Here is a 24,791-nt window from a genome sequence, read left to right on the forward strand (position 1 = left end):
GCATTCAAGTTCTAAGGCCTCCGATTTTTTTTCTCCGGACTGGAGAGAGATAGAAACATGCGCATTGTTTTAAAATGAGTCCGCGTTCATTGTCAATACGTCCCAGAGATGGCAGCACCATACGGCAGATGGAATTTTACCGGCAGCGGCGAGAATGAGAACTGTTTTAAATACTTAAAATGGCGACGTTTTCCTTACTTGAACAGCGTGCAATCATTCGTTTTCTGAATTTGCGTGGTGTGAATCCAACTGAAATTCATCGACAGTTGAAGGAGACATGTGGTGATGGAGTTATGGATGTGTCGAAAGTGCGTTCGTGGGTGCGACAGATTAGTGAAGGCAGAACATCGTGTGACAACAAACTGAAACAACCTCGGGCTCGCACAAGCCGGTCTGACGACATGATCGAGAAAGTGGAGAGAATTGTTTTGGGGGATCGCCGAATGACTGTTGAACAGATCGCCTCCAGAGTTGGCATTTCTGTGGGTTCTGAGCACACAATCCTGCATGACGACCTGAAAATGCGAAAAGTGTCATCCAGGTGGGTGCCACGAATGCTGACGGATGACCACATGGCTGCCCGTGTGGCATGCTGCCAGGCAAAGTTGACGTGCAACGACAGCATGAATGGGACTTTCTTTTCGTTGGTTGTGACAATGTATGAGACGTGGATGCCATTTTTCAATCCAGAAACAAAGTGCCAGTCAGTTCAATGGAAGCACACAGATTCACTGTCACCAAAAAAATTTCGGGTAACCGCCAGTGCTGAAAAAATGATGGTGTCCATGTTCTGGGACAGCGAGGGCGTAATCCTTACCCATTGCGTTCCAAAGGGCACTACGGTAACAGGTGCATCCTACGAAAATGTTTTGAAGAACAAATTCCTTCCTGCACTGCAACAAAAACGTCCAGGAAGGGCTGCGCGTGTGCTGTTTCACCAAGACAACGCACCCGCACATCGAGCTAACATTACGCAACAGTTTCTTCGTGATAACAACTTTGAAGTGATTCCTCATGCTCCCTACTCACCTGACCTGGCTCCTAGTGACTTTTGGCTTTATCCAACAATGAAAGACACTCTCCGTGGCCGCACATTCACCAGCCGTGCTGCTATTGCCTCAGCGATTTTCCAGTGGTCAAAACAGACTCGTAAAGAAGCCTTCGCCGCTGTCATGGAATCATGGCGTCAGCGTTGTGAAAAATGTGTACGTCTGCAGGGCGATTACGTCGAGACGTAACGCCAGTTTCATCGATTTCGGGTGAGTAGTTAATTAGAAAAGAAATCGGAGGCCTTAGAACTTGAATGCACCTCGTACATTCCCTCAAATTTGTCCGTCATTTTCGGGTATTGTTAGCACACACTAGAAAATCGAACGCGATCATCTGATTGCTTGAAAATATGCTCTTTCCAACTGTGATTAGTTTGAAATCAGTTATAGAAAACAAATTTTGTGAAAGCAAATTGAATGTGATATATTTTTGCAATTTTTACGAAAAAGACAAGAGTCTGAAGCGATTCTGTAGAAAGAAAGCAGTACGTGAATGATATTTTATATTTACAACCCTTATGTTGCTAAGTTGTGGTTTACCAAGTTTCATGTTTATCATGCCTTTAATCAATCAGATATAAGAAGGTAAAGTTTAAACTTTATTCACAGTGCGATTTTTCCAGCTGCTTTGCCTCAGTTTATGTGGCACTCATAGCCCACGTTGGAAATTAAACCACTGTTGTGGGAGAGAGGAGGGGGGCTTATAACACATTGTTCCGAATCACTGTTGTTTTGAAGCATTAAGAGAAAACGACATTTGTAAGAGAAGTGACGAATACAACCTACTTTCACCTTTTCACAAAAATCGTCATCTTTAAGGCGAATTTTTAGATTATTGAAAAATAGTAGGTGATTGAAATTTTGTATTCCACATCCTTGTGCTAAGTTATTTCATATTAAGTTGCATGTTCAGCAAGTGCTTACTCTAAGATGTATAAAAACCCAAAGTTTACATATTTTTCAGGCTGCGATATCCGAGTCCAACTTTTAATCAAATTATCTAGCATTGTTATCCCGAGATGGATAATCAAATACACCATTTTAGCGGTTAAAATCATTGTCTTTCTAATGAGTCCCGTTTGTAAAGTTTTGTAGAACACAGTTTCTTTTGCAAAACCAGCTCGACAGTACCCGCATTTATGATCGTTTTACAAAAACCCAGGTTTTGCACTTCATTTATTCAATATTGGAAATGTATTCAGTATTCGTTATTCAGTATTGGAAATGAAACTTTGGATCTGATTACTTTGTTTTGTTGGGTTGGTACATGCCATCCTTTACGTCCATCATGCATTTAATTTTTGGGTGACTTCGTCAAAATTTTCTGGTTGAGTATAGCTCGTAAAATTCTTTTCATTATTATTATTAAGATACTGCATGAATTAGTACAAAATAGCCAAATTTCAGAACTTGCAACTAAATATTGCCCCAAATATAACAACTTAAATTCGCCAGGAATTCACGCTCGCTGCGCGCGAAGTCGCGTATGGAGTCGAAGTGACTGTTTCTCGGCCAGTATTGTTTCGACGAGCGATAAACTTCACCATTGTTCATTGAGGCGAACGTTCACATAAAATACCGTAGAAATCCGTAATGGTCGAGCTGTAAAATCTTCCGAAATCAGACGATTTTATGTGTAATGACCACTAACATGGGTATACAGAGATAAGGGCCGGCCGGTGTGGCCGTGCGGTTCTAGGCGCTTCAGTCTGGAACCGTGTGCCCGCTACGGTCGCAGGTTCGAATCCTGCCTCGGGCATGGATGTGTGTGATGTCCTTAGGTTAGTTAGGTTTAAGTAGTTCTAAGTTCTAGGGGACTGATCACCACAGTCGTTAAGTCCCATGGTGCTCAGAGCCATTTGAGAGATAAGGATTCGATAGTGCAGTTCAGCCAATCCGTTGTTTCCCTCTCATTGTAAGCAACAAAACGTGCAAATTGTTGGCAGGCTGAACGAATCGTTGTTTCGGGAGGCCCGTAAATGCTGCACTCGGCAGAAGCCACGGCCCCAAACCTCTGCTATACGTAGAGTTAACCAGCATTTCAAGATGCAGGTTACGACTACATCTGCAAGTTAGCTAGCTGCTACACGCTCGACAAAAATTACTCGATGTCCACTGTTCCAAAATAGTTAATTGTCATTATTTAAATTCATGTGTGAAATAATTGAAATGTGTCCTGTCAATTTAAATTCCGTAATTCATTATTGAGAAATACATTTTAATATTTTTAATATTTTTAGGGCGGCTTCACTTCAGGACCTTTGACTATGAGCTGCATCTGCTCCAGACAAATCATTTTTATCAGTCATTTCCTGCAAAGAGATTAATAATTCCGGAAAATATTTTTTTTCGTTTATTGAATTTCGATTCCCCCCGAAGGCGATAAAACGGTGACGTAAACTGTAAAACGGCGGAAAATTGTGAAAAGTTAAAACATAAAACAAAGGGTGGTCGATGCTAATAAAATACACAGGAAGCAGACAGGTAACATAGTATACAGACAATTAAAAAACATGGCGACAGTCTGGTTTATTTTCGCAAGAGACATAAAAATCACACCCAGCGACAGTATGATGTCCGTTCGCAACACTTCGGAGAAGACGCACAACTGTTAACAATCACTGGAAACACTGCGCTAAAAAGTCGTTACGAAGATGACACACCACAGCCAAGGGCTAATGGGGAGGGGGGGGGCCTCCGGAAAATATCCTCCTGTTCTCTATATATCTTAGTTTTTGCAGAATACTGAAGTAATTAGACAAGGAGAATGAGCTCGTATATGCTGATTCAAAAGACGGAATAGACTCCGTCATTCCTCATTGTAGTTTATATTAAACAACATATTACTAATAATAATAACTTATAATTACTACAGCCGTACTGCGAGAGACGTCATTTTTTAATCGCGTATCCAGGGCCACCATTTACGACACACAGCTGACAACGGCCTCTTGAGGGAGCTGTGTGGCCGTGTGGGGTTGGCCGCCCACGCGCAGTAGCAACGCCAATGCCATCTGGCGGCTGGCGTAGCACTGCCGCCGGCAGAGGCGGTGGAGAAGCAGAAGGCTTCGGATGGACGCTCGCAGTAATGGCCTGGCCCCGATGGAGCCTGTCTACGCCGCCGTCGATAGGGACCCAACCGCCGCTGATCGGTAAGTCAGAGAACATTTTCCGCAGCACACAGTGCTTTCAAACTTTAAAAAAGAAATTGCTCCAGTAAGCTGCATTCACGTGATGAGCAGATATCTCATAAATTTAAAATTGAAAGTTACTTTAGGTAAATTGATATAGTAGTCAAGCTTGTTATTCTGCAACGGGAAACACGGATAGATGTCGCTTATGCACATTACAGTGTCTTAGATGCGAGTAGAGCAAACTGAATACAACGATTTTGTTAACTAAGCGCAGTTACATCCCACTACCTGCCAATTCCCATGCTTCATTTTATTTGTTTATGCAGTCTTTCAACGTTAAACTGTTGAGTTAGGTGCTTCACCAGAATCCCCATTTTTCAGCCAAGTCTATTAATATGTTCCTTAAATATCGCTATTATATATCATATGTGCTAGATAAAAATACCGATCACATTCTGTAATAATAGTTCTAATAGGTTAGTAACAGCAACTAATCGCAATAATCGCGTTTTATGGCAGATTTTAGAAGATAATCTGTTGTCGTCGGACGGAAAGGTACTTCTCATGGGCTGTTGCTTACCCTGTCACAACGGATATGTTTGAAATGAATTAAATGCACTAAAATGAAAAGAACTTACCCTGTCACATGCGATATGTATGAAATGAATTAAATGCACTGAAATGAAAAGAATGAATCAGTGGGGGATGAAATGAATGAAGATGCAATGATATGAAATGGTGCCGGTGCAAACCATTCAGATGTGCTGAATTTGTAGTGCAATGAATACATTGTGACACACTTTCACATACAGCGAGACTCGCGTAAAGTATAACACCTTTTCACTTTGTGAACGGTTCATGGTATCGAAAAGAGATCTTTCGAAAATATCGCAGGGGGACACACAATTTTGTTGCTTGTTTAATCCACTAAACTCTCGTATGGGCTGATATACTGATGGGCGTACTTTTCTGAAGTCAAAGATGTAGTTTTGAAGGCCATTCAAAAACTCCTGTAAAGACAAGTACATTTAACACTGATGTTAAAAATTTTAGCTAAAATATTCTAGAAATACGTTAAAACTGAAAGTCAGGGTGTCTGGAGTTCGCTATTGTGGTGTATCCACCGCCAAGTGGGATTATCTTGTCAGCCTCAGTCGCTGCATCAAGCCTTTGGACATTTTCTTGTTTCCACAGACATTTAAACATGAGTACATACACAAAGTGGTCCGTGCACGACAGTGCACAGCACCAGTATGTTGCAAAACGCCGCGTGCGACAATACGGAGGAATCAAGTGTTTTGCATAGCCCCTGGCTTAGCGAACAGAACAACGGGCACATAGTACCTATCCTACAGTATAGGGCCAAAAGGCCGGCCGCGGTGGTCTCGCGGTTCTAGGCGCGCAGTCCGGAACCGTGCGACTGCTACGGTCGCAGGTTCGAATCCTGCCTCGGGTATGGATGTGTGTGATGTCCGTAGGTTAGTTAGGTTTAAGTAGTTCTAAGTTCTAGGGGACTGATGACCACAGCAGTTGAGTCCCATAGTGCTCAGAGCCATTTGAACCATTTTTTTAGGGCCAAAATTTAAACATTAACATTTCCTCAAGCCCAGCGAAATTGAGTAAATCCGTTGGTTCTTTTGCATGAGGTGGGTAGACCTTAGGCGGCTCCTAAAAGCACCATTGGTTCACGGGAGGTTCCTGAGAAAATCCCGAAAAACCATGATTTCTGCGTACCAAAAATACCAGTTATGTGGACAGCCACTTCTATAATTGCTATTCACGGCAGATCGTCGAAATTATTTCCGTATGTTATTAAGATGGCCATCGGCCTTGCCGCAGTGGTAGCACCGATTCCCGTCAGATCACCGAAGTTAAGCGCTGTCGGGCTGGGCTAGTACTTGGATGGATGACCATCCGGTCTGCCGAGCGCAGTTGGCACGTGGGGTGCACTCAGCCCTTGTGAAGCAAGCTGAGGAGCTAATTGATTCAGAAGTAGCGGCTCCCGTCTCGGAAATTGACATACGGCCGAGAGAGCGGTTTGTTGACCACATGCCCTCCATATCCGCATCCGCTGACGCCTCTGGGCTGAGGATAACACGGCCTTCATGGCCTGTTCGGGGGGGGGGGGAGTTTAGTTTTAGTTTTTTATGTTCTTAAGATGATATTCTCTGGGAACCTTAAAACTGTTTTCAGTATCTCTGTTCGTTACCGAGATCCAGCGGTTCGAAGTCACCATACTTAAGTACATAAAATACACTGGTGTCCAAAATTAAAGCAAGAAAAGGAAATTTTGAAAGGTTGTATTTATTTTGCACAAAACAGTATAAACAGATGACAGTAAAGTAGAAACAATGTAAAGAATACACAACTTAAATAATTGCAATATGCATAACGGCAGACAAACATATCTTTCGTTTTCTCCAACTGAACGGATTTGCATACATATTCCGACAACTGGTTAATGTGCTCAGTATGGGGAGTGACCACCTCCGGTAGCAATACAGGCCTGACAACGACGGGGCATGCTGAAAATATCATCAATCTCACACTGAGGCAATTACGCCTATTCCTCCTGGAGAGCTGCTCGGAAGTCTTGGAGAGTGGCAGGTGGATGCTGAAGTGGTGCAGTCCATCTTCTAGTGTATCCCAGAAATTCTCTACGGGATTCAAATCGTGAGAGCGAGCAGGCCACGCCATACGTGTAATATCTTCCGTTTCCAAGAAAACATCAATCGCTCTTGCTGTATGGTGTCGATCATTATCGTCCATCAATACGAAGTCTGGACCCTCATCACCTCGCAACAGCCGCACGTGAGTTCCCAAGATTTCGTCACGGTACCTGACAGCAGTTGAACCTTGCCGATTCACCCATACAGTTTCATGAAGAGGTGTTCATGTGGTCAACATAATACCTGCCCACAACATTCGGAATGCTCCTCGATATCGGTCTCTTTCCATAATGTTTGGGTCCCGAAATCATGTGCCACGTTTCTTCCTGATGCGAATACGTCGACAACCACTCTCCAGACCAAATAGGGACTCATCTGTGAAAAGAACATTTGCTCACTGTTCGACTGCCCAGATGGCATGTTGACGATTCCACTTGAGACGTTCCATTTTATGAAGACGCATCAAAGGTGCACATACAGCAAGTCTCCAACAGCAAAAGCTACTCTGCCGAAGCTTTCTGGACAACGTTTATCTCAATACAAGAAGTCCAGTGGATGGTGTGAGGTCAGATGCCAGTTTCCGTGCTCTTACATCCAAATAACGATCCTGTTTTTCTGATACCACACGTCAAACGTGTTCGGCCTTGCCCTGGTCTTTGAGGTACTGTTTCGATCTCTAGAAATTGTTGCCACAGCCGGGAAACAACCGAACGATTCACATTAAGCCATCGGGCCTCATCTGTTTGCGGCTGTCCTGCTTCCGTTCTCCTTATAGCCCTGCACCGCAGAGAGTCTGGTAGGCGTCTTCTTTGTGCCATACTGCACCGTCGGTGACTCTATACCCAGCGATTGTGGAAGTGGGACTACCCGCATAACACCACCCCGTTTAATAGGTGCCTGACGCCATCGTTGACGTGGTTGTCCGTTGACCGGACTGCCACTTTCCGTGCAGAAGACGACTGTACGGACATTTCTTGACTGTTTGTATGATTAGACAGTGAATTAGACACAACACGGGGAAATAGCGGTTCGTTGCTTTAATTTTGGACACCAGTGTATGTATGTAATCTCCGATCTGCGGGGTAAATGTAGTTTTAACTGATGCAGTGAACTCATGGCAAGGGTTCTAGTGTAATCGTAAGGATTCTGAAGTTTTCGAATTATGTTTCCAGTCAGCATTTTTATACCAATAAAACTGTATGCCACACTGTCTCTGTATAATGGGCATTTCACGTCAATACAAATATGCCGGAAGTGGTACTAAAGTGACAAAAGTGGGATAGAACAGGTCTTAACATGCGTGGAAAGAACTCAAAATGACTACCAAAAATTATTTCAAACCGGGAAGACTGCAGATTCGGTACAATATTTGTAATAAGATTTTTACTCTGTGAAGATGGCGAGCGTTTGCGATCCATTGCGATCGAAGGACGAAGGATTCACCAAATTTTAAAGCAAAGGATTATACGTTAACCTTATATTGTGCATACTTATTTGTTTTCATATGTGTCAAATTACACAAATGTGTGGAAAAATATAAATAAACTGTCAAAACTTTGTCCTGCACAGTTTGGTCAAGTACCACCTCCCGCTGTGGAAAGGAAAAGAATGGAAACGATCACATAATCCTTGGCACTAATGCCGCCTTGCAGAGTAACCATAAGGATGATGGAATACCACTATATGGCTGCCCAGATCACCAAACCCCTGGCATGTTTCACTCTTGCTACGTAAACTTAGTTATAAGTTGCAAACAGTGTAAAACAAGACTCCGTCCAAATGACATTTTTTCCATTGCTCCATAGTGTGGGATTTACGGCTGGAGCTCCATTCGTTTTGTTTTGGTGCTGCAAGGGCTGGCGAGTGCGATATTCAGTACTGCTGTGACTTTTACAGCTGCCTCTCATCTATCGCCCGAATCTTCTTCAATGATAGCTCAACATACACTTTCGTGCACATTGTGTAAGTAAGATGATGTTTTTCGGCTTCCCTATATGCTATATCTTCCATACGGTACCTCTTGAAACACCAAACACTTCATCTACCTTGGTTGTGTAAGCACCCACCACAAGAGCACCAGCTATTTGCTCAGGGTCGAATTCACTTTGCTCCGACAGAACGCACTCACAACTACACAGAATACTGTTGTGATCACGACTGACACCTGCAACGTGCTGAGCACATTGCACACGCGCTGTTTGCGATCAAATACAACAGTGCTATCTGCAGGGTTGACTAGCATCTCCATTTATATTCAAGCATGAATTTCTCGCGGTGTTCCATATTTTTGTCCAGCCCCTGTATCCGGAATGCTGTAGGCCGCGCAGTTCCATGTACACAAATCACTCGATCGTGATTATGGAAGTAGCGCGGCCTGTGCGTAGTGGAGATCAGGAATGAGGTCGCTTTAAACTCGCCAGCGAGTCCTGTGACGTCATCTTCGACCTCACCGTCTCCATGTGCCCGTAGACTCGACTGCTCGCGAGCCTCCGCCGCTGCCCACTCGTCACCTGAGTTTGTTGTCGGCTGCAACTGGACTCGAACTCGCTCAGAAAGGAGGACGAGTACACGAATTCACAAGTATAACCGCGGACACCTGATCTTACGTTAGATCAGTAAGTGGATCGAAACAGCATATCCAGACACTCTGGTATGATAATGGCATTGAAACAGAGGATGACAAGCGTAAAGCTGAAATACTAAACACCTTTTTCCAAAGCTGTTTCACAGAGGAAGACCGCACTGCAGTTCCTTCTCTAAATCCTCGCACAAACGAAAAATTGGCTGACATCGAAATAAGTGTCAAAGGAATAGAAAAGCAACTGAAATCACTCATCAGAGGAAAGTCCACTGGACCTGACGGGATACCAGTTCGATTCTACACAGAGTACCCGAAAGAGCTTGCCACCCTTCTAACAGCAGTGTAACGCAAGTCTCCAGAGGAATGGAAGATTCCAAATGATTGGAAAAGAGCACAGGTAGTTCCACTTTTCAAGGAGGGTCGTCGAGCAGATGCGCAAAACTATAGGCCTATATCTCTGACATCGACCTGTTGTAGAACTTTAGAACATGTTTTTTGCTCGAGTACCATGTCATTTCTGGAAACCCAGAATCTACTATGTAGGAATCAACATGGATTCCGGAAACAGCGATCGTGTGAGACCCAACTCGCTTTATTTGTTCATGAGACACAGAAAATATTAGATACAGGCTCCCAGGTAGGTGCCATTTTCCTTGACTTCCGGAACGCGTTCGATACAGTTCCACACTGTCGCCTGATAAACAAAGTAAGAGCCTACGGAATATCAGACCAGCTGTGTGGCTGGATTGAAGAGTTTTTAGCAAACAGAACACAGCATATTGTTCTCAATGGAGAGACGTCTACAGACGTTAAAGTAACCTTTGGCGTGCCACAGGGGAGTGTTATGAGACCATTGCTTTTCAAAAAATGGTTCAAATGGCTCTGAGCACTATGGGACTTAACTTCTGAGGTCATCAGTCCCCTAGAACTTAGAACTACTTAAACCTAACGAACCTAAGTACATCACACACATCCATGCCCGAGGCAGGATTCGAACCTGCGACCGTAGCGATCGCGCGGTTCCAGACTGTAGCGCCTAGAACCGCTCGGCCATCCTGGCCGGCACCATTGCTATTCGCAATATACAAAAATGACCTAGTAGATAGTGTCGCAAGTTCCATGCGGCTTTTCGTGGATGATGCTGTAGTATACAGAGAAGTTGCAGCAGTAAAAAATTGCAGCGAAATGCAGGAAGATCTGCAGCGGATAGGCACTTGGTGCAGGGAGTGGCAACTGACCCTTAACATAGACAAATGTAATGTATTGCGAATACATAGAAAGTAGGATCCTTTATTGTATGATTATATGATAGCGGAACAAACACTGGTAGCAGTTACTTCTGTAAAATATCTGGGAGTATGCGTACGGAACGATTTGAAGTGGAATGATCATATAAAATTAAGGGGAGTACGTATGGCGGAATTGGTCAAAAAGTGACATTTTCAGTTTATTATCTCTTATTAATATTTGACCTCTCCTGAATAATTTGATGCATTGTTTGTCGAAAAATTCCAATTGGAAGTGTAGTTTTCATCATTTCAAAGTAAATAGTGCGTATGTAAAATTAACCGGTCCTTCTGCACTGACTTGCCTAAGTTCAAATGGTTCAAATGGCTCTGAGCACTATGGGACTTAACATCTATGGTCATCAGTCCCCTACAACTTAGAACTACTTAAACCTAACTAACCTAAGGACATCACACACATCCATGGCCGAGGCAGGATTCGAACCCGCGACCGTAGCAGTCGCGCGGTTCCGGACTGAGCGCCTATAACCGCTAGACCTCCGCGGCCGGCCTTGCCTAAGTATCTTTATCTCTTGAACTATTCAATCTAGAAGGCTGTTGTTTTCAGCTATTTATTCCTCGAAATCATGTTAATGTTCGTGTTAAGACGTTGGATGCACTGTGTAAACAGAAATGGCGGTATAGCACATGCATTTTGTTTATTTACTTTGTGGTTGTCGTGTTTCATAAGTTTTGTACTGAAAATATAGTGGTTTGGTGTGTTATTATACGCTCTTATACGTCTTTTCAACATGACGAAAAGAAAGGGTTGTTTTAAGAAGCGACGTTTCCATGGAAATCAGCATGTCACAAAATCTGAATCCAGTGTTGATCCTGAAATAGATTTTTCACAGACCCGTGATAAGGACACGCCTACTAGTGCTTCGAAGAGGAAACTTGGAGACAATGAGGATTTATTTATTGGCAAAGATCAAAATAGTTTAGGTTATGTTCTTTTAGGTTTGAGTGTGTTAAGACAAGTTTTGCAAGATGCTGTGTCATGTAAGGTTTGCGGTGGGCAAATTAGCATCTCTGAGGACTCATCTCTAAGGACTGGTCTGACTAGCAAACTTGATATTCAGTGCGAAGTTTGCAGGCTCTCTACATCATTTTGGACTTCTGAAAAGTGAAAGAATGACTTGTTTGAGAGCAATGTTAGATTGCTGTATGAAATGAGGTGCATTGGGAAAGGATTGACTGCAGCTTAAGTATTATGTGCAACGCTGAACTTGCCAAACCCACCAACCAGATCAAGTAGGTATACAGAAGTAATTGGTGAATGTGTCAAATCTGTTGCTGTTGCTTCTATGAAAGCTGCTGCTAAAGAAGCAGTAGAATTAAACAACACAAAAGGGCTTATCTGTGGCACTTGATGGCACATGGCAGAAGAGAGGTCACACATCAAAAAAAGCAGTTTGCAACTGTCACTGGTGTTGACACAGGTAAACTTTTAGACATTGAAGTGCTAACTAAATACTGTCATCAGTGTAAATCAGTTGATGAAACAAGTGAAAGCCATAAACGAAATTGTACTAAGAATTATGAGGGAACTAGTGGGGGTATGGAGGCTACTGCAGTTGTTTCTATGTTCCGACGTTCACAACAGGAGAGAGGCGTGTGTTACACTGAGTACTGGGGGGATGGTGATTCAAAAGCTTACAACTCAGTGGTGGAAAGCCAAACTTATGGTAATAAGCAGATTGTTAAGATTGAATGTGTGCGCCGCGTTCAAAAACGGATGGGAACACGTCTCCGAAAATTGAAGCAGACAAAACGAAAAGAGAAGTCTTACAGACAAAAACATTGATGGACTCCAGCATTATTATGGAATGGCAATAAGAAACAATACACATGACCTGCAAGGGATGAAACGAGCAGTGTGGGCTACATTCTTCCACAAATCTTCCACTGATGATACACCTATACATGGTCTTTGCCCACCTGGTGCTGATTCATTGTGCAAGTACCGCAAAGCTCAGGCAGCGGGTAGCGAGGAACAATTTAGGCACAAAAATAGCATACCATCTGCAGTGATGGAAACTATTAAACCAATATATAGAGAATTAGCTCATCCTGACCTTCTTTCCAAAAGTCTCCATGGCCGAACACAAGACCCCAATGAGTCTTTCAATAATGTAATTTGGACCCGCATACCAAATAATGTCTTTGTAGGAAGGAAAACCCTATGCTTGGGTGTTTGTGATGCTGTGATAACGTTTAATGATGGTATAAATGGAAGAATTGGGGTACTAGAGGAACTTGCTATCACTCTAGGTGCCAACACACTGCAAGCCTTTCAGCGAATGGATCGACTTAGGATCTTGAAAGCCCAGCGTGCAGCAGAGGATGTGACTAAAGAAGCAAGAGGCAGTAAAAGAATGAAGCTTCTAGGTTTGCAGGATAGTCAAGAACAGGATCCAGATAATGCTGATTATAGGCCTGGCTGTTTCTAGAAGCTGGAATGCCTCCATGTGTAAGTTAATATCAAATAAAATGTTTGAACTTGATTCGCCGGAAATGACATTTTTAAAATTATTTGACCCATTATCTCAGGAACAGATACATATCTCTAATTTTATACTATGTTACCACTTTGTATACTGCAGCTACTGAACCTCCCAAAACATCTCTACCTCTGACGGTTTTTTACTTACGGAAGAAAAAGTGGACTTGTAAAAGAAAATGTTGAACAATATTTTTAAAAAATCATAACTAGCTAATTATTTCTCTGTACATTTTGATTCTGGTTCAGTTATCAGAAAAGGAGTGATACTATACATCCCAAAAATTTCAGATCTCTATCTGTCACAGGTTCTGAGATAATGGGTCATCAATATTGCAAAGTTAACACTGTGGGTATAGGACGTACGTATTCCCCTTAATTGTTGGTAATGCGGGTGCCAGGTTGAGATTCATTGGGAGAGTCCTTAGAAAATGTAGTCCATCAACAAAGGAGATGGCTTACAAAAGACTCGTTCGACTTATACTTGAATATTGCTCATCAGTGTGGGATCCGTACCATGTCGGGCTGACAGAGGAGATAGAGAAGATCCAAAGAAGAGCGGCGCGTTTCGTCACAGGGTTACTTGGTAAGCATGATAGCGTTACGGAGATGTTTAGCAAACTCAAGTGGCAGACTTTGCAAGAGAGGCGCTCTGCATCGCGGTTTAGCTTGCTGTCGAGGTTTCGAGAGGGTGCGTTTATGGATGACGTATCGAATATATTGCTTCCCCCTACTTATACCTCCCGAGGAGATCACGAATGTAAAATTAGAGAGTTTCGAGCGCGCACGGAGGCTTTCCGGCAGTCGTTCTTCCCGGCAACCATACTCGACTGGAACAGGAAAGGGAGGTAATGACAGTGGCACGTAAAGTGCCCTCCGCCACACACCGTTAGGTGGATTGCGGAGTATAAATGTGGATGTAGATGTAGATTCGTGGCATTCCCGCTACGTACGCAGCCATTTTTAAAGAACTTTACGCCATTTTACTGTAAATTACTGTTATTTATTTCGCAAATCATGATTTCGGCTCTATAGTCGTTCTCAAGAGCAAGTTGAAATGTCACAAGATCTCCATCCCGTTTAAATGACAGAAGCAAGTTACACATCAATATAACGATTGATCGATTAGCAGTGAATGTTGTTGTGTTTATACATACATTTATATAAATAAAACTTTTTGGGAGACTGCTGTAAATTTATTTTGATAATAAATATCTATTCAGAGAGTGTCTTACAGTTACGTTGACATATACACATTTTCAGGCCATTACAAATTGTGTAACGACAGTATCACAAAACACAAAATGAGGATGAAGTGGAGTCTCTAAATGGTGATTAATTATGAAAATAAATTGCAGAAACGAACGATAAGCTACACTTCTCGCTGTTGCTAAACGTAAGTTGCCATGACCAAATGAATACAGAAACATCGCGCCTTTCTGTCACAGGGATGTAACAGTGGCGTTGCTTAGTTCTCAGTTTTGTTTGCTAATGGTGGATGTGGGATGAACAAGAATCCAACAACTTTGCTTGCACTGGACGAAATTTGTGTTTTACTTCTGAAGCGTGAACTGTATCGTGAAACTTATTTCAGATATCACTCCTCCACCAACCACATTTAGGATTGTATCTTTACACTAATTAATTTTTATATTATAGCTGCCATAGATTCCCAAAACATAGCGTCGTTAAAGAACATCTGATCCCGTCAACGCTAATTTCGCCTTGTCAGTGCTACTTTAAGCAGCAAGATCGTGTATTCATCTTCCGTACTAACAATAAGTCGCGACCAGCCCAACAAAAAATGGTTCAAATGGCTCTGAGCACTATGGGACTTAACTTCTGAGGTCATCAGTACCCTGGGACTTAGGACTACTTAAACCTAACTAACCTAAGGACATCACACACATCCATGCCCGAGGCAGGATTCGCCCTGCGACCATAGCGGTCGCGCGGTTCCAGACTGAAGCGCCTAGAACCGCTCGGTCACAACGGCCGGCAGCCCAACAACACTCTCGATGCTTCAGTAAGAAGGAAGGAGCCGACGACTGCGAAGCGACTGCAGCGCCACAGTTCTCAGACTCTAATACTCGTCGAAACTACAGCGGGATAGAGATGGGCAAAACTGTTCTTTTCAGAGATTGGATCAGAACTGTTCACTCCCTGAAATGAATTAGCTGTTTTTCATGACTCACCACTCATTTACAAAAGAAAATAAATGAAAGGCACATTGCCCTTTAAACTTGGTTTATTCCAGTACTATACCTGTATTTTGATCTTATTTGATCCTATTTTGAAGTAACATAGATAATGAGTAAGAATTTTGTATTGTTTATTGAAATTTCCACGATATGACAAAGTTTTTGATTATTGATTTATTTTGCACTAGCGTGGTTTTTTGGGTGATCGGAAAATGTTGTAACTTGAGATTTACATTAACAATATATTTGGCTATAATGTATTAAAATTTCATTAACCTCATACAAATACATCGCAAGCCATATATTTTTCCTTTCGAAGACGCCTAAAATCGCAAAATCCGTACCAGAATAAGAAAAAAATATATAAATTTGACTGTAAAACGAAAGTGCTGCATATAGCCTTACGCAGAATAAAACAAGGAAAATATTGGTGTATCACATTTTGCGATACGTTTATCGGTTCGCTCGTAATTAAAGCGTAAATTCGAGTGCCCATAATAAAAATCCTATAGTAAGAGTAGTCATCAGGAACCTAATCTAATCAGTTTAAACAAATAAAAATAAAATAAAAACAATTGATGTATACATAACATAATAATGTAATATACATAGCGGTATTACCATGAAGAACAATATCCAGTGGGGACAAACTCCGATGCAGAGGCGCTGAGTCGAGCAGGTCGAGCCGCGAGCTGTATTACTGCGTGAGCTGAGACCGCAGAGACCAGAGTGACACCAGAGTCGCTTTGCTCGACGCTCTGGCTAGAGTCGAGACGGTGGGGTGAGCGTTGAGCGGGCGAGTTCCGAGGGTGGGGGGAGCTCACCCGCTCCGAGACAAATCGTCCGCTCCCTTGCGAGCAGGTTTTTGCAAGTAGTTCCTATGTTATCCGCTAGGTGGCTCTCTGTCCTGTTGCTGGCATCAACTGCCCAGAGGGCAGGACGTGCGACTGAAACGATCGCCGACAGAGTGCGATGCGAAGTTAAGCTGCGCCAGACACTGCACAGTGCACACGGCAGACGACGCACAGAGACGGCCCGGCATATGTGAAACACAAAATCCAATGGGGCACTGCACAATGCAGGCAGCCAAGGTAGAAGCAGGGCAGAGGCCGGCGCTGGCTGTGTTGTGTGGCGTGCACTGTGCTCTGACCAGCAGAGGCGCTGCTGATATGCTCCGTCTCTCTCTCTCTCTCTCTCTCTCTCTCTCTCTCTCTCTCTCTGCCTGCCTGGGAAACGTTTGGAGCTACCGTTCTTTTTTTCTGAATCACTGATTGTTCACTCCTTTGAAAGATTGAACTCTATGAATTAGTTCAAGAGCGGATCCCCCATCTCTACAGCGGGAACGAGGGAAGCGCGTTAGCTTTGATGCAACAGCGGCGATTGCATGCCTGAAGTGCGCAACCCGCAACATTAGACTAGTACTGGTTTCGTTTCTGATCTCGTACAGCGCTCCAAAGGTAGACCAACACGCTAGTAAGTAGTTGGTCATAGTGATTCATCTCATCAGTGCAGTCCTCGTAGGGCATCTTTGACACACTAGAAATTAGTACATATTTCGTTTTACAACAATCACAGCTGACGATGCATTTATATTTTACAAGGGCCAAGAGGAAATGTTTTACCTTAGTGGCAAAGGCCTATCTTCTTGCTTCCTATAGATATGGAGTCTAGCACGGGAGTCCCACTTACCAGTGTTTGCACTGGAGTGACCTAATTATGCAGTCATACCTCTCAGTTTTTGGAAAACTTTTTGTTGCAAAATGTTTCAAAGCTGGCATTAACAAGCGTTATATCAGAGCATTCATTTTTTTCAGAACTTTTGAATGCCATCCGATATTATGGTACTGGGTGATCAAAAAGTCAGTATGAATCTGAAAAATGAATAAATCACGGAATAATGTAGATAGAGAGGTACAAATTGACGCACATGCTTGGAATGACATGGGATTTTATTAGAACCAAAAAAATTCAAAAGTTCAAAAAATGTCCGACAGATGGCGCTTCATCTGATCACAATAGCAATAATTAGCATAGCAAAGTAAGACAAAGCAAAGATGATGTTCTTTACAGGAAATGCTCAATATGTCCACCATCATTCGTCAACAATAGCTGTAGTCGAGGCATAATGTTGTGAACAGCACTGTAAAGCATGTCTGAAGTTCTGGTGAGGCATTGGCGTCGGATGTTGTCTTTCAGCATCCCTAGAGATGTCGGTCGATCACGATACACTTGCGACTTCAGGTAACCCCAAAGCCAATAATGGCACGGACTGAGGTCTGGGGACCTGGGAGGCCAAGCATGACGAAAGTGGCAGCTGAGCACACGATCATCACCAAACGAAGCGCGCAAGAGATCTTTCAAGCGTCTAGCAATATGGGGTAGAGTGCCATCCTGCATTTTGGTTCTAGTAAAACCCCATGCCATTCCAAGCATGTGTATCAATTTTTACCTCTCTATCTACATTATTCCGTGGTTTAATAAGTTTTCAAATTTATGCTGACTTTTTGATCACTCGGTATATTGATAATTTTTAATTTTTGGACCGTCTGACTACAACAGAATGAAACAAAATTTTCGTGCCATATGCGTTTCGCCTTTATTTTTTGCAAGGCATCTTCAGTGACAGGTTACGTGGACGATTTTCTACGTATTACGCTTCTGTTCCATTTTTGGTGCCGTTCCTCTTCTTATGATTGCCACTTGGGGTTTTTTCCGCATTTCACAGCACTAGGAACTGGACACTTGTTTTGATGCAATTCCTAGTGCTGTGAAATGTGGAAGAAACGCCAAGTTGCAATTATAAGTACAGGAACGGCACCAAAAATGGAACAGAAACGTAATATGTAGAAAATCGTAATATGTATAATATGTAGAAAATCGTCCACGCAATCTACCACTGAAGGTGACTTGCAAAAAATAAAGGCGAAACTCGTATGATACGAAAATTGTGTTTCATTCAGTTGTAGTCGAACGGTCCAAAAAGTAAAAATTAGCAATATACATTATTATTGCATGCAACTGAGGAATACAGGACTACAAAAGTTGAAGATGCCATCAGATGTGTATATTATTCCAATTAAAAAACCATAGTTGCTTCAATACGTCGGTTGATAAAATATATGAGTATCAACCACAGAAGAAAATTACGTACCCTCTGCCTGCTACCGTTTGCCGGAAACTTCGGTTCGATATCATGAAGTGTTCACTAAATATAAGTGATATTACGTTGGACGTCACTCACCTTGTACATTATGTGATCAGAAGTACTCGGATACCGTAAGTAATAGGCAGATGACCACTAGATGTCAAGAGAAGCGGACACGCCCGTATAAAGGGAGGCGGGGAGAACTGTGATGTAAGTGGAGAAGTATGCGACAGCAGTGTGGGTCGCTGAGCAGAGCTAGGTGACTTCGATCGTGGACTAGCCATTGCACGTCACTTGAGTAACAAATCCATCCGCGACATTTCAACTTTCTACAGCTAAATTCGACTGCCGGTGACGTGAGTGTGAAGTGAAAATGCGAAGCAACGACCACAGTTAAACCGAGACTAGGCAGTCTTTACATACTGATCGACAGGGACTGTCAAGTTTTGTGAAGGATAGTAGTTAAAAATCACATGAAATCAATGGAAGGAATCACTCATCGGTTCTAAAGTGCGACCAGCAGTCCAGCAGGCAAAATAACTGTGCGAGTTTAAAAGAATGAGGTACCATAGTCGACAACTCATACCCCACATAATGTCTGTGATCAATACTAATAGATGATAGAGACGCTGTTAATAGCAACGCCACTGGACAGTGAATCACTAGAAATGAGTGATTTGCAGTGATGAATGACGCTGTACCCTGTGGTAATCCGATGGAAGTGTTTTGGTTTTACGGACGCCTGGAGGGCGTTAGCTGCCATCATGTGTAGTGCCAACAGTGAAGTACGCAGGAGGTGGTGTTACGGTATGGCGTGTTTTTCGTGTTTGCGTTGTGGTCCCCGTATTGTGCCTCAGGAAAGGCTAAATGCGGAAGAATATGAAACACATCTTACAGCGTAGTGTGTTGTGTACAGTATAAGAATATGTCTGATCGCCGAAATATTGTGCCCGTTGGACACTATGGACCGGCAGTACACCCGTGGACTGTTCGAGCATAAGAACAGTTCGGAAATTTTTGATCAGATTTTATACGGTCTTCACAGGCACCATATGGGAGAACCTATGATACTAGTGTTTGGAAATCGTAGGTGGAATCATCAGTGACATTGACAGTTTGAACTATGATTAGATGTGTGAATAGTCTAATACTTAAGGCGATAAGTCGGGAATCCAGGTTCAGGTTCTGCTCTGGCACAGACTTACAATTTTATTACACATTCTTTACATTACAGGCTGAGAGCATCCGTAAAGTTTGCACAGGTATCATGTCTTGTCACGTTATAGTCAGTTCTTTTCATTTCAGTAGATTTTATTTATTTTGTAGTCATCTATCAGCGTACAAAAAGCACAAACAAATTCGAAAGTCGTTCAGTTTTCCATCAGGTGCTCTACAGCGCGAATGTGCAGATTCTATCGGCGTCTACCATTGCCGTTCCGTGCTTAAAGGTCATTGTGATGCGTGATAAACCTACTCGAAGTTTCGCGTAAAATAAATGCAGCCAGTCACGAAACTAAAATTACTTTCAATAGTGGCTTTATGAAGCCATTGAGTTGCATCAAACATTGGAAGATTGCTAAACGGAAAGGTCACATAAGTCATATTTTACTTCATTACCTGAGGAGAAATTGTTCCATGCTTGCACATTTACAGCACGTGACTGTACAAAGTTCGTTCACAACTTCACTTCCGACCGAAATTAAATTATCTTTGTCATCGGCCCTTCTTTAGATTCTCAACTTAAGTGAGGAGGTGAGTATATTTTAGTATTACTTTACTGTTGCGTCATTTCTGCGAAAGTTTAACATCTTTCATTGTTTTCATTTTTAGAAAGCTAGTAAAATAAAAAGTTGACAGTGGTTAAATTAATAAAATGATGCGGAAAAACGATAAGCGGCAAGAAATATGTATGCAATGAATCAGTACTGAAGCGAAATGATATGGGCGTCAAGTCAATAAGATAATGCCTATGCATCTGTAGCCAAGTAATGTAAAACCAAAAAATTGCAGTTAAGAGAGCGCAGATCATAATTGCTGCGCTGTAGATGTGCAGAAGTTACACACTTCACAGCACTCACACATATGGTATTGTTAATAACGTACATGCTGGTTCTAACAAACTCGTTTGCGGAGTAGGAGTTGACAACGAAAAAATTCTTAAGTTGCATCTTGAACAGCACTTAATTAGAAATTGAATTTTTGGAGATTGCCGGCAAGTTTTCGAAAGCGTATGTTCCTAGATAATGGACACCGTTCGCGACTGTAGTGAATGACTTACACTGAGATGACAAAAGTCATCGGATAGCGATAAGCACGTGCACAAATGGAGCTAGTATTGCATACACAAGGTATAAAAGGGCAGTCATTTATACTCATGTGATTCATGTGATTCATGTGAAAAGGTTTCTAATGTGACTATGGCCGCATGACGGGAGTAAAGACTTTGAACGCGGAGTGGTAGTTGGAGCTAGACGCATGGGACATTCCATTTCGGAAATAGTTAGGGAATTCAATAATCCGAGATCCTCAGTGTCAAAAGTGTGCCGAGAATAACGAATTTCAGGCATTACCTCACACCGCGGACAAAGCAGTGGGCGACTGCCTTCACTTAACGACCGAGGGCATCGGCGTTTGTGTAGCTTTGTCAGTGTTAACAGACAGGAAAGACTGCGTGAAATAACCACAGAAATCGCTGCGTGACGTACGACTAACGTGTCCGATAGGACAGTGCGGAAAAATTTGTCATTAATGGGCTGTGGCAGCAAAGGACCGGCACGAGTGACTTTGTTAACAGCAAGGCGTTGCTTGCAGTCCTCTCCTGGGCACCTGACCATATCGGTTGGACTCTAGACGACTGTAAAACCGTGGCCTGGTCATATGAGTCCCGAATTCAGTTGGTGACAGCTGATGATAGGGTGTGGGTGTGGCGCAGACCCCCCGAAACCATGGACCCAACGGCACTGTGCAAACTGGTAGTTCCTCCATAATGGTTTGGGTTGTGTTTACAGGGAATGGACTGGATCCTCTGGTCCAACTGAACCGATTATTGGTTGGAAATGATTGTATTCGGATACTTGGAGACCATTTGCAGCTATTCATGGACTTCGTATTCCCAAACAACGAAGGAATGACAATGCGCCATGTCTCCGGGTGACAACTGTTCGTGATTGATTTGAAGAACATTCTGGGGAATTCGAGCGAATGATTTTGGCATCCAGATCGCCCGGCATGAATCTCGTAGAATATTTATGAGAAATAACCCAGAGCTCATCCCGTGCACAAAATCCTGCACTGGCAATACTTTCGTAATTGTGGACAGCAGTATAGGCAGTACGGGTCAATATTTTTGCATGGAACTTCCAACGACTTGTTGAGTCCATACCACGTCAAGCTGCTGCACCACGTCAGGCAAAAGGAGGTATCCCATGATTTTGTCAGCTTAGTGTAAAGTTAAGTGGTTTTGCAGATTGCTCTTATTCTTAGAACTGACTCCGTGAACTTAGTTGTTGTAGGAAAATGCGCATTTGGCATAGGAGCCAAATTTCGTTAAGGAAGTGCAGATTTTTTAACAGGCTTCTGCAGGACATTCTTGATTTTACGTTAACAATAACTTTTGTTGCACCCGTTATTCGGACATGGTTCAAATGGCTCTGAGCACTCTGGGACTTAACTTCTGAGGTCATCAGTCTCCTAGAACTTAGAACTACTTAAACCTAACTAACCTAAGGACATCACACACATCCATGCCCGAGGCAGGATTCGACCCTGCGACCGGAGCGGTCGCGCGGTTCCAGCCTGTAGCGCCTAGAACCGCTCGCCCCCCCCCCCCCCCTCCGGTCAGTTTATTCGGACATGTTAAGTAAAGTTAGAGAAAGGAATTAACCTAACTTTGGATGAGCTACTGCTTTGGCCTGAGCAGTTACAGTGAGCATTTTCGATAACAGAAACAAATAATGATTGTAAGGACATAAAATTGTCCAGACTAATACGTGCGGCAACGAAGGCGGAAAAATCTCGACGTGACACAAGTATGGTATTGATATCAAAGAAGTTTCGCTTTTCTTATGTTAATTCCTGTTGTGCGATTACGTAAGCGAAGCGTCTCCCTGATAACCTGCTTGCATAGCGTAACCGCAGCGCCCGGAGGAGAGGTGAGCCAGCCCCGACCCGAATCCTAGCGGCGAATTAACGACAGTGGCCGGTGCACACTGGCCAGCTTGTGGGTGGTTTTCAGGCGTTTTCCGACACTCGTTTAGGCAAATGATGGGCTGGTCCCCTATTTCTGTCTCAGAAAAGACGATACACGAACATTTAAAATACGATCACACATACAAAGTTTACACGATTCGAAGATAGCTGGTGCGCACGACTTTATTCCGTTAGGTAACTGGAGATTTTGGTGACACAGAGAGCATTCGGTCCCAAAGTTCGTAAAATAAATTTGCCACATCTTGAGTACAGAGGTCCTCGTACTAGAAGGAATTAACGCGAAGAAGTTGAAGCGAAAGAGAAGAAGAAGAAGTAGTAGAAGAAGAAGAAGAAGAAGAAGAAGAAAAGGAGGAGCAAGAAGCGTATACGCGATTTGTGGAATAACCTGTTTACATGGTTTTTTAACCCTTTCAGCGTCAAATGTTTTATCCGGCTAACGTCAGTGTGTATTCTTTGGGAATAGTAATAAATGAAACCGCTCAGTTTACAATGAGGTGACAGACTTCCTCATATCGTGTCGGACGCCCTTTTGTCCATCGTAGTGCAGCAATTCGATGTGGAGTGAAGCGAACAAGTCGCTGGAAGTCTCCTTGTGCCTCTATAGCCGCCCATAATGGCGAAAGTGTTGCCGGTGCAGGATTTTGTGCACGAACTGATCTCTCGATTGCCGCCCGTTGTGGCCGAGCGTTTCTAGGCGCTTCAGTCTGGAACCGCGCGACCGCTACGGTCGCAGGTTCGAATCTTGCCTCGGGCATGGATGTGTGTGATGTCCTTAGGCTGGTTAGGTTTAAGTAGTTCTAAGTTCTAGGGGACTGATGACCTCAGATGTTAAGTCCCATAGTGCTCAGAGCCATTTGAACCATTTGATCTCTCGATTATGTCTCATAAATCTTCAATGGGATTCATATCGGGCGATCTGAATGGCCAAATCATTAGCTCTAATTGTCCAGAATGTTCTTCAAACCAGTCGCGAACAATTGTGGCCCATTGTCATCAATGAAAATTCTATCGTCCTTTGGGAACATGAAGTCCATCAAAGCCTACAAATAGTCTCCAAGTAGCCTAATATAACTATATGCTGTCAGTGATCTGTTCATTTGGAGCAGAGGACCCAGTCAATTCCTTGTCAACACAGTGCACACTATTATGTAGCCGCCGCCAGCTTGCAAAGTGCTTGATGACAACCTGGATCCATGGATTCGTGAGATCTGAACCACACTCGAACCCTACCATCAGATCTTACTAACTGCAGTCGACACTCATCTGACCAGGCCGCCGTGGTGCAACCGACGTGGCCACGAGCCCAGGAGAGGGACTGCAGGCGATGTCATGCTGTTAGTAAAGTCACTCGTGTCGGTCTTCCGCTTCCATAGCCCATTAATGCCAAACTTCGCAGTACTGTCCTAACAGACACGTTTGTGGTATGTCCCACGTCGATTTATGCGGTTATTTCACGTAGTGTCGCCTTTCTGTTAGCGCTGGAACCTCTAAGCAAACGCCGCTGCTCTCGGTCGTTAAGTGAAGTTCGTCGCCCATTGCGTTGTCCGTGGTGAGAGGTAATGGCTGAACTTTGGCCTTTCGGCACTCTCCTGACACTGATTTCCGAAATGTAATGTCCGTGCGTCTAGCTCCAACTAACATTCCGTGTTCAAAGTCTTTATTTCCGCCGTCGGCCATAATCACATCGGAAACCTTACCTCAGTTCAAATGACTGCTCCGCCAATGTACTGCCGTTTTATACCTTGAGCATGCGATCCTGCCACCTTCTGCATATGTGCACATCACTATCCCATGACTATTGTCACCTCAGTGTATTATGTGTTTCTAAGTTCACCACGAGTTGTCGGGTGGTAAATATTCATATCAATGAATCAGGCGCACAGAACCTGCACTGCAAAAGTTTGAAAAGATATGCAGGAAATTAGCAGCGCCAACTTCTGTCACTAAACATATGATCTCAGGTGGCAGAGATTTCCCTAATTTCTCGGATTCATAACCAACTTCAGACCATGCA

The 24,791-nt window shown here is 43.2% G+C and overlaps 1 protein-coding gene across 3 annotated transcripts in view; it reads left to right on the forward strand.

The window, feature by feature from the left end:
- The first annotated feature begins 4,062 nt into the window (after window positions 1-4,062).
- LOC126263119 (pickpocket protein 28-like) overlaps window positions 4,063-24,791 on the forward strand; it is a 331,006-nt gene continuing 310,277 nt past the window's right edge. For all 3 annotated transcript variants that reach the window (XM_049960131.1, XM_049960132.1, XM_049960133.1), the window contains exon 1: window positions 4,063-4,201. In XM_049960131.1, the coding sequence (XP_049816088.1) occupies window positions 4,122-4,201 (80 nt within the window). In that variant the 5' untranslated portion in view covers window positions 4,063-4,121. The remainder of the gene's footprint in view (window positions 4,202-24,791) is intronic.

The sequence above is a fragment of the Schistocerca nitens genome, chromosome 6 (genome assembly GCF_023898315.1).
Source record: "Schistocerca nitens isolate TAMUIC-IGC-003100 chromosome 6, iqSchNite1.1, whole genome shotgun sequence".
Taxonomy (NCBI): Eukaryota; Metazoa; Arthropoda; class Insecta; order Orthoptera; family Acrididae; genus Schistocerca; species Schistocerca nitens.